The 11048-nt window shown below is 39.1% G+C and overlaps 1 protein-coding gene and 1 pseudogene across 1 annotated transcript; one reads left to right on the top strand and one right to left on the bottom strand.

Annotated features, from left to right (window-relative positions):
* Positions 1-1622: 1622 nt before the first annotated feature.
* On the bottom strand, positions 1623-3033 carry LOC133866201 (photosystem II CP47 reaction center protein-like; annotated as a pseudogene).
* A 1407-nt stretch (positions 3034-4440) lies between these two features.
* Positions 4441-5419, top strand: LOC133866200 (uncharacterized). Its single transcript, XM_062302740.1, has 2 exons — positions 4441-4929; positions 5120-5419. Exons 1-2 carry the CDS (start codon positions 4441-4443, stop codon positions 5417-5419), a joined length of 789 nt encoding a protein of 262 aa, XP_062158724.1.
* The last annotated feature ends 5629 nt before the right edge of the window (positions 5420-11048 follow it).

Here is an 11048-nt window from a genome sequence, read left to right as displayed (position 1 = left end):
TTAAATGGAAAGTGCTTATGTATATTTCTATCGAATAGTCGCATGTGTTAAGATGTCATACATTGAACTTGAAAGTACATGGATACATGACTGCCAAGGTGCGAGTGACGACATGTCTATGAGTAAGAAGGTTGACTGTTATTGTTCTTCAGGAAAGACGTGTTAGCATGATTGAGTTTAACTCTAGTGCTCTCATGATCTACAGACGTTCAAGGAACGAAGCTGAAATACGATTAGAGATGATGTTGTGAGTGTTTTGTTGAAGGATGTTATCCTAGTATGGAAGAGTAAGATGCCATGTTTTATTGCTTAAGACTTATGTGTAGACGCGATATCTGTGATGGAGTGATCGTGTGCACATATGTCTGAGCCTCCGTTGAAAAGTATTATTATAGAGGGATCTATATGTAGAAACTTTCAAGGAGGGATGACTGGAACTTCTACATATGTTCACAACTATATAGTATGTTTTAAATGTTTTCTGAATAGTCGGTGTTTGCTGCATTAGCTATTGGTAAATTGTGGCTAATATAGTGCTCGTACGACTAAAAATAAAATAAAGGTTGGTTCTTTGTGAAAAAACTCAGTTAGTTTTATATCACTGAGGTCTTAGTATGTTTATACTGAGGCGGTGAATTTTCACCTATGCGGATGTGGATACCACCACAACCGTGTAGATGAGGTTTCTTGGTTGCAGGTACCGCGGATGTAGATGATGACCAGCTTGCTTAGCATATGGGATGCTATGATTGGAGCATATCGCGACAGTCATATGCCGGACTCATGGGTAGTCTGCTTTTTTGCATATTTTGTTATGGCTCGTGTCCTATGGGGCATGCATTTACAGACCCTGTATTTTGGGTATGTAATTATAGTAATATGTTTTATAAGCTTTAACCAGTTAGACACGTAATTAGCTCTTGTTGTAATTAACTGTTATGTATTAGATGTATTTCCACTTATGAAATGTGTTCCGCTACACATGGATTATTATATTCCGTTGTTAGATGTAACTCTGATGATCTGGTGCATGTTATGGGGCATGTGCCATATGTTGGCTGAGCGACACGTAGTAGTGCCACTGCGATGACTCGTTTTACGTTTCGTATAAAAAAAAAAAAAAAAAAAAAAAAAAAAAAAAAAGGGTCATCATAGGAGTTATGTTATTGAACCCTGAAGGTCAAGACCTTCGATTCGCAGTCAAGTTGAGTTTTTTCACCACCAACAATGAGGCAGAATACGAGGCAGTTATAGCTGGCTTGTCCATTGCCCGAGAAGTGGTCGTCAAGAATATAGAGATCCGAAGCGATTCCCAAGTAGTGGTGGGCCAAGTCCAAGGAGAGTTCGAAACTCAAGAAGTCAGGATGGCCAGGTATCTAGAAAATGTACGCAAACTCCAATCTTGTTTTGACAGGGTCATTATCACAAAGGTACCAAGGGAGGCCAATACGACGGCAGACGAACTCTCGAAATTGGACTCGGGAAGTAAAGAAGAAATTGAAGCCTCGGGTCAAGAGGTTATTGTTCTAGCCAAGCCCTCCATTTCACAAAAATCTGATGTTATGGAATTGGAAGCGGTTCCAGTTGAACCCCGAATGTCATTTAGTATCTGAAAAACGGCCTCATATAAGGTTGTGGCTCGGAAGGTCAGGTTGCAGGCGACTCAATACAGTACCGGCAAAAACATCTCTGAACAAGGTTCTAGCACCATGCCAAATGTGTCCGAAGAAGAAGAGTAGAGCAAACAAAGCATGTCCAAAAGTAAACCAACCCCTTGGACTGCTATGAAAAACACCATCGGATTTCAAAGTAGCACGATCTAATTCAAAAATTTCTCCCAATTGAGCACGTCAAGCATATTTTTTCATAGTAGCAGGATCACTATAACTGACTCCATTCAGTTCGCCGCCATAGAACTCCACAGTTACACCTACTTGTTCGACACTATACTTCGATTCTGCCCTTCGAAAAGGAACATCGGCTCTAACAATTCCATCCCCGTCTACCAAAACAACCAGAAATGTTTCAAAAAAAGTAGGCATATGACATACAAAAAGTTCACGCCCTTCTTTTTCTCTAAAGATAGGGTGTCCAAACCACCTAACAGCTATTCCATCCCCGTTGTCTGTTGAGCCCGCTCTGAATAATCCCTCCTTTGCCGGATTATTGCCAATGTAAGCATAAAAAGATAATTTTTTTAGGAATTTTAGACCAAGCTTCTAATAAACTTTGATTTTCGGCTAGCCCAGCACCAACTCGTCGATAAATTTCTTGCTGGAAGTATCCCTAATCCCATTGATAACGAGTGGGACCAAATAATTCAATCGGGGTAGTTGCTGAACCATACCACATAGTTCCAGCAACAACAAAGGCGGCAAAAATAACAGTAATGATACTACTACTGGAAAGGACAGTTTCAATATTTCCCATACGTAATCCTTTGTATACACGTTGGGGCGGACGAACACTAAGATGGAATAGACCTGCTAATATGCCCAATGTCCCTGCTGCAATATGATGAGAGGCTATTCCTCCCGGAACAAAAGGATCAAAACCTTCCACACCCCACGCTAAATTTATAGATTGTACCCTTCCGGTTAGTCCATAAGGATCAGACACCCATATTCCAGGACCATACAACCTCGTTACATGTAATGCGCCAAACCCAAAACAGGTCAGTCCTGAAAGAAATAAATGAATTCCAAAAATCTTAGGTAAATCCAAAGAAGGTTTTCTCGTGCATTCATCACAAAATATTTCTAGATCCCAATACACCCAATGCCAAATAGATGCCAAAAAGCACAAGCTAGAAAACACAATATGTGCACCGGCCACACCTTCGTAACTCCAAATACCCGGATTCGTTATAGTCCCTCCTGTGATACTCCAACCGCCCCATGAATTGGTTATTCCTAAACGAGTCATGAAAGGTATAACAAACATACCCTATCTCCACATTGGATCAAGAACAGGGTTAGAGGGATCAAAAACCGCTAATTCATATAGAGCCATCGAACCAGCCCAACCAGCAACTAGAGAAAACCCATGGAAATACCCCTTTATCAACGAAAAATAAACACTATGTAGCTTTATTGCATTGGAAAAAACTGTGCTATGGACCTCCCCTTTTCAGTAGATTATCTCGAGGAAAGGATTCAAATTTGTTCTATTATAAATAATGGAAGAGTTTTGTTTGTAGGAACAAACAGAAACAGATCTATTCTATAATCGATAAGTACCAATACGCAATGGTAGGGGGTGGGATCCCGGTTTCATTTTCTATGAGTGAAAGCATACATATTTGTTCATATCATTCAAAAGACCCATTCTTAAAAATCATTATGTCTTCCCTTTTTTTCTTTTTTCTTTTTTATTATGTTATGAACTTATTCCATTTTTGGATAAACTATTATAAAGGCTAATCTTATTCAGACAATAAAACCATTTTTACGCTTCCACATCAAAGTAAGATATAGTACTTAATTCTTTTTTTCTTTCATTTAATGCCTATTGGTGTTCCAAAAGTACCTATTCGAAGTCCCGGGGAGGAAGATGCATCTTGGGTTGACGTATAGTGCGACTTGTCAGATATATTGGGTCACATGGGATTCCCCTATTCTCTCCCCCGATCGAGATATCCTCTCTTTTGCCCAAGAAAGATTGATTGAATCATCAAAAATTTGGAGCGTGAAGTGCAATTATATTTATTTTGTTTTTTTGGAGGGGGTATCTAGATTAATATTATCAATTAGAATAATTTTATAGTTGGCTCAATTGGACCAATAAAATGAAGTATCCAGGCTCCGTTTAGAAAAAACCCAATTGGTAATATATCTATGATTACTATTTTTATCATATTATAAACATGAGCAATCTCAAACTGTTTAACCAATTGAGTAATATAACGAATACATTGAATATTTGGCAGAAGACATGAAATAAATAAATAAATAAAGCCATAGCAAAAACACGTGGTATTGGGGCATTTGCCCTATATGTGCAAATAAAAATCGGGCTGATCTTTACTCGGAGTAGAGCATAAACCTAAAAAACTTGAAGAAGCCCATTCCGGAACAAGAAAATGACATCATGATTTGGATTCGATCTCAATGAAACAATAAATCAATGAGAAGTTCGTTCGATAAGTTTAGTAGGTTACTTTTTATCTATTTTTTTTATTTATAGGTAAAGTAAACAGACCAAAACTAATCTTTCTTGAAAAATAGAAGAAAAAAGCCATTTGTTAGAAGTTAGAAGGAGCCCCACTAACTCGGAGGTATCCTTTACAAAAGGGGATACTCTGAACCCTTACTAAAGTGCCTCCCAAAAGACGAAGCAGAGTATGTGATGAAAGAGATCCATGAAGGCGTCTACAGGAACCATTCGGGAGCTCGGATGTTGGCACACAAAGTAACTCGGGCCAGTTATTAATGGCCTTAGATGGGCAAGGACTCGGCTCGAGTCGTGAAACATTGCGACAAGTGCCAAAGATTCTCCAGGGTAGTAAATTCACACCCCGAGAAGTTCACCGCCATCACATCTCCTTGGCCCTTTGCGAAATGGGGGGTAGACATTGTCGGTCCAATGCCTCCGGGGAAGAGCAACAGGAAGTTTCTAGTTGTGGCTGTTGACTATTTCACCAAGTGGGCTGAGGCAGAAACAATGGCAACTGTTACCACCACAAACATAATCAGTTTCCTTTGGAGGTCGATTGTTTGTCGATTCGGAATACCGCACGCTTTTGTAACAGATAACGAGACACAATTTGATTGCAAACAGTTCCGAGAGTGGTGCTCCGAACTCCAGATCCGAAACTATTATTCTAGTGTCTTACGTCCTAAAGCAAATGGACAAGTGGAGGCAACAAATAAAGACCCTGATGAGAACATTGAAGAAGAAGCTCTAGCAGAAGAAAGGGGCCTGGGTAGAGTATGTCCCCGAAGTGCTCTGGTCATATTGTATGACAGTCTAAACACCGACTGGTGACACCCCCTTCTCCCTCACTTATGGGACCGAGGCGGTCATCCCGGCAAAAGTAGGATCCTCGAGCTTCAGGGTAGCATACTACAACCTGGGGCTCAATGATGAAGGTATCAACTTGAACTTGGATCTTTTGCAGGCAAAAAGAGATGATGCCCAGGTGACCTGGGCAGCCTATCAGGATCAAACGACTCGGTACTTCAACAAGACAGTAAACCCCAGGAAGTTCCAAGTCGGGGACTGGGTCCTCAGGAAAGTGAGCTTGATGACCAAAGATCCAACTGAAGGGAAGTTCGCACCAAAATGGGAAGGACCCTATCGAGTAGTGAAGTGTCAAGAAAAAGGGGCCTACCATTTGAAGTCCGAGACTGGGAAGATACTCTCGAGAGCGTGGAATGCCGAGCATTTGAAGAAGTACTTCTTCTATATAAAAAGGTAGCTGTTGTAGCTCGGCAATCTTATCATCAATAAAGGAATCTTCTTCTATATTTATTGTCTACTGCGAAGTTATTATGACAAAGCTATACAACTATCTGCATGACTCCTCCCTAAAAAACTCAATCGAGTATTGGAGGGATACCCAGGGGATTATTTGCCCAACTCCCTCCCCAAAAAACTTGGTCCAATACTGGAGGGATACCCAGGGAACTATCTGCCCGACTCCCTCCCCAAAAAACTCGGTTGAGTATTGGAGGGATACCCAGGGAACTATCCACCCGAGTCCATCCCCAAAAAACTCGATCGAGTATTGGAGGGATACCCAAGGAACTATCCACCCGACTTCCTCCCCGAAAAACTCGGTTGAGTATTGGAGGAATACCTATTTGCCCGACTTCCTCCCCAAAAAAACTCGCTTGAGTATTGGAGGAATACCAAGGGTACCTGACTATTCACCTAAGTTAAAGGTGATAGCTCAACAAAAAGATATGAATAAAGATACAGATATAACCAAGAAAAAGGTCAAGATCCGAAGACAACTCAGAGATTATAAAATTTTTGGAGTTGAAGGAGATATCCCCGAAGCAGAATCCAGCTATCGGGCTCAAATCTCAACGTAAATGCCTCAGAAGAAGATATGAGGACAAAACCTCTTTAAAAAATTATTAAGTAAGTTTTAACCGAGGGTAAAGTTCAAAAACCCTCGGGGGGTACAAGTTTCATAGTGCATATTAATTAAGTTTTAACCCTCGAGGGTAAAGTTCAAAAACCCTCGGGGGGTACAAGTTTCACAATGCATATTTAGTAAGTTTTAACCCTCGGGGGTAGAATTCAAAAACCCTTGGGGGTATAAGTTTCAAGAAAAATTCTACAAGTTTTGGGAAGAATATGAATAAGAAGAAAAAGAAAAGAAAGATTCTAAAATTCATTCATTGACTGTTGTTAGTATTTTATATTGGCTACATTCTGGATAATAAAAAACACTTTATGTAATCGTTGCGAATTAACAGGATGGTCAGTTCTCAATTCAAAATCTTCATGTATTCAGACAGTGTTCAAATCAAAGCATGTGACTGATCACAAGCTTCTAGAAGATGTCCATGAAGAGTCCTTGCAAATTCCAAGCCAAATCAATCGGTTCCTGTACAATCGTCCGGACGAGCCTTTGAAGGCGTCCTGACACCTCGCAGTGTCCAGCAGTTTGCTTTGAAGACGTCCCAATGACAGAGTAACACCGTCCGGACGGCTAGGTCAATCAGTATTCAACACGGAGTTGGATTTCAGAAGTCGACACTATTTGAGAAGTCTCTGCAAGTCATCCGGACGACGTGGCAACATGTCCGGACGCTGTCCAGCATTTCAGAATATTCCAATGTTCCGTTCGAACACAGAAAGGAGTTATAGTGAAGACCGTCCGGACCCTCGGCGAAGCCGTCTGGATGTGGACCTGATAAGGATAGAATTGCGCTGTTTCTGAAAAGATATCGTAGAAGACCGTCCGGATGTGGCTAACTTCCGTCCAGACGCTCGACAGCCAAAGTCTGAATCTCAGCAGTTTTAGGTTTTCTGTAAGCCTATAAATAGAGGACCCTAGGCTTGTCAATTGTACAGAATTCGGTAGTGAATTCTCTTAGCTTTGAAAGGGTGTTTAGGGAGATTTGAAAATTCGCTAGCTCTCAAGCCGTTGTCGGTGTGTGCTACTTTGTTTGTGTGAAGTGTATCTTAGGGGTCAGCCCTAAGGTAAAGGATTCCATTGAAGACGCCTTCAAGTAGGAGACTTGGTTGGGAAGCGTTCACGATGGGCTTCGTGTTATAGTTAAAGGTATGATTACTGCAATGGTTTTTGTGAGTACGAATGCTTTGTAACTTGCTTTATTTTTGGATAGTGGATTTCCTGGGTTCGGCAGTCCCGGAGTGGTTTTTCTCTTCACAGAGTTTCCACTTCGTCAACAAATATCTTGTCTTCTTTAAATTCCGCATTTAAGACATTTTGTTTCCTAAGTGTGATCCATGACTTCTTCTAACATAAATCTTCTTGAGTTCTCAAAAGATGATTTTTATGATTTCTCTAAATATACCCTATTGATAGGTAAACTCTTTAAGAAATCCAATAAAGAACTTAAGAAGATTAAGCAAGAAAAAGAGTCTTTGATTTTATAATTATCTGAATCACATGTTTTGATTGACTCTTTGAAATCTGAGAATACCATGCTTTTTGATACTGTTGATGCACTAGAGAATAAATTAAAAGAATCGGAGGATCTCTTGGAAAAATTCTCTAGTAATAATTTGAAAAGCATGCTTTGTATTTATACAGATATTTCTAACAAGCCTGATTTAATTGTTAATGATTTAAGTACTTCTACTTCACATGCTTTTGATTCTAAATTAGATTCTATTGATATTAAGCCTGTGATGGAAGATACAGCTTGTTTAGATAATTCTTGCTTAACTAATTATGTGATGCCTAACTCCAAGCAATCATTAATACAAGGTAAGTTTATTCCTAAGTGTCATAATTGTGGGAAGATTGGTAATATTAGGCCAAATTGTTATTTGTTGAAATCCCACTGGCTTTGGATTAAGTAGGATGCTTTGAGAAAAAGTGAAGTTGAAGTTTCTTCCTCATCAAAATATGTCCCTCCGCATAGGAGACATATAAAAGGGAAGGGCAATATTGTTTGTAAGAATGCTAACCATATTTCTGCAGAGAAAGTCAAGCAGCATTCCAACAAAAGAAGCCTACCCACCTGTCATCACTGCGGCATCACCGGTCACATCTGACCCAAATGTCCACAGCTCCAAGCTCAGAAGAAGAAGGCTCAGAGGAAGTTGCCTACTAAGACCACATCAGGTACTCTACCTTCGGTGGGAGATCAGGTTCCATGGCATCAGTGGCAACAACAGCGGTCTGATCCGAATAACACATCAAGGCACTACAAGAAAAAGCCGCAAAAGCCCGATAGCAATCATGCCTATGAAGGGTTGCTGAGCTTGTTACAAGGGATGCTGAGGAGAATGGACAATATGAGCAATACCCAATCACATCTACCACGGGTACACCAGGGTTGGGTCAGAAAGGATGAGATCATTCACCCCTTAGGGGGAGTGGACTCACCTAGTATAGGTGCAGTCTCACCATGCCTAGGATTTTGGTTCCTAAATCCTAGTGCATACCAAGTATGTTTGCATTGCATTGATTGTCATATCTTATATATCCTATTTTTGCCTTACATTCTGTTTGAGGAACCATCTTTTCTATCCCTAGATTTTCTCTTGGTTGCTTTGAGAATTTTTTGCAAGTATATTCTAGGGATGACAGAGAAAGCATGTCACTGCTTTTCTGTCTTGGTATAGTCAAACCTCTCTCCCAGATGACAGGTTTGCTCTTACCTACATGCTTTGTCTAGACATATGTTCTTTTCCTTTTACGCATGTCTTTGTTGTTTTTCTATTTTATTGTTTTCAAAAAAAATAAAAAATTGAGGGAGAAGATGCAGAATTTTATTTATTTTTATATTGCTTTTTAGATATTGTATGTGTGTTTGCCTAATATCTTAGTTCATTGTGCATTAATTGAATATGCTTATATATGATTGAGAGTTTATGTCTAATATCTGCTAAGTTTTCATGTGTATCTTAATGCTAGATAGTTGTTTTTCTCATGCGATGAAAAATTGTGCACTATCCAAAGCTCCCTTAAGGTACATTTTATTTTCTCTCTGACTTTTAGCTTCTGGAAATTCTAATGAGAGAGATTTTTTTTGCTAAGATGGTCAAATTGACCAACTCGCTAGTTGAACCTAGAACCCATAAATTCTGGCATTCTTTCTAAATTGCAGTACCAATTGATAAAAAGCATTCAAAACTGTATAAATATGGATGAATAAAAAGAACCACTACTTTTGTGCTATAAATCTATTCTTGAACTTGTCCCTACAGAAACAGTCAATGACCAAATCATTGCGAAAATAGACAGTCACTAAAGGACGAAGTAAAAGAAAAGTGTTGCGGCTTAGGGGGAGTGTATCAGATGAGGGTGGCTAGGCCTAAGTAAAATAAGGTTTGACTTCTGACTGATCTACCATTGATTTTCTCTCTTATTTAGAAAATCTGCTTGCTTTAAGTCATATCAGTGAACTTCATACCTTATTGAGAAAGCTTTCACACACACACACACACACACGCATTGCATGAGTTAAGTTTACTATTAAAAAATTTCTATCTGGAGGAAAATTTTTGTGCTTATTGACTCTTAACTCTCAATTATATCTTGGTATATTTTTGAAATGATATTTGACTGTTTTATCAGTTATTTATACATGCGTGTTCTGAAGCTAACGTTAGGAAATTTTTTCGCATATTTCCCTCTGTCTTTCAGCTTCTAGTGTGAAGCGTCCAGACAAACATGTTCTTGCGTCCGGACGTGCTCAGCTCTGTCGATCTCTTATCTGACAGCATGCCGTTCGGACGAGTATGTACCACATCCGGACGAGAGCTTTTTGCTTTCTCTGCCAAACACACATACACACACACACTACTTTTTGCCTGTTCTATCATGTTGTGTTGTGTGTGTTTTCTCTCGGACTGATCCCGAGATTTTGTCATTCTCTGCACATTTTTTCTCATTCCCAGGTATTTCCTTTGACTTTCCTTATTCTCTTAAGCTTTCATTCTTTTTAGAATATTGGAATCTTTAATTGATTATGATTTGAGAGATTGTGCATGAATATCTTTTTCTATCTTTATGCTGGGTGGATATTACTAATCTGTGTCTTTTTGATTGCTATATCTACTTTTGTATTTCTTTATGCATCCAATTGATAGCCATTATAATACCACATTCTATTTGAAACTAACATGATCTAATATTTATTTTCATTTGGTTTCATTGTGGTGTTATTTTTGGATAGATTTCTGTTTAAATATTTTCTGGAATATGTTGTCCAACGGCTTCCAGCATAGTGTCAGACAGAGGGCTCTTCAGAAAACAGACTAGTGTTGAAATCATATGTTCCAGAGATCTCAAATGTTAGATGAGCTCATTCCCCCTGCTCATACAGAGTCTTCTGTAACATTTTCCTCTAGATCTGCACAAACTAGAGATTCAGTGATGAATCTTCTTTATCATCTTGCAGACCACTTGTCTAGAGGATTTCTTTCTGTGGATGATCAGTTTCAGGCTAGAAGACTCAAGTGACTGAAAATTTTCAGTCTATGGTTTCCCGACTTTAGAAGCAAGAAGCCGAAGTGGCTCAAATTCAGGAAATGTGATATCTTGAGGTTTTGGTTTTCTCTTATGTTAATTTGAGCTTTTGATGAGACACTTTACTATTATTCTTGTTGTTTTGAATTTTAGTAATTGTGGTTTTCTCTTATACTTTGTTTACCCTTTGTCCTTTTGAGACAAAAATGGGGAGTATGTTTTGTTTTGGACCGGGAATGTATTTCCAAACCAGTCAAGTATTTTTGTCCCAGAATGGCTAAAGGGGGAGTTTGTTAGTATTTTATATTGGCTAAATTCTGGATAGCAAAAAACACTTTATGTAATGGTTGCAAATTAACAGGATGGTCGGTTCTCAATTCAGAATCTTCATGTATTTAGACAGTGTTCAAATCAAAGCATGTGA

This window comes from Alnus glutinosa, chromosome 4 (genome assembly GCF_958979055.1).
Source record: "Alnus glutinosa chromosome 4, dhAlnGlut1.1, whole genome shotgun sequence".
Lineage (NCBI taxonomy): Eukaryota > Viridiplantae > Streptophyta > Magnoliopsida > Fagales > Betulaceae > Alnus > Alnus glutinosa.
The sequence above is the reverse complement of the archived record's forward strand: the minus strand, read 5'-3'. Positions and strand labels throughout refer to the sequence as shown.

Bases quoted from the DNA above. Each gene is read 5' to 3' on its own strand.
- LOC133866200 (XM_062302740.1), top strand. From the start codon at position 4,441: ATGGGCAAGGACTCGGCTCGAGTCGTGAAACATTGCGACAAGTGCCAA. The intron at 4,930-5,119 runs GTATGTCCCCGA...GATCTTTTGCAG, and splicing joins AAGAAAGGGGCCTGGGTAGA to GCAAAAAGAGATGATGCCCA.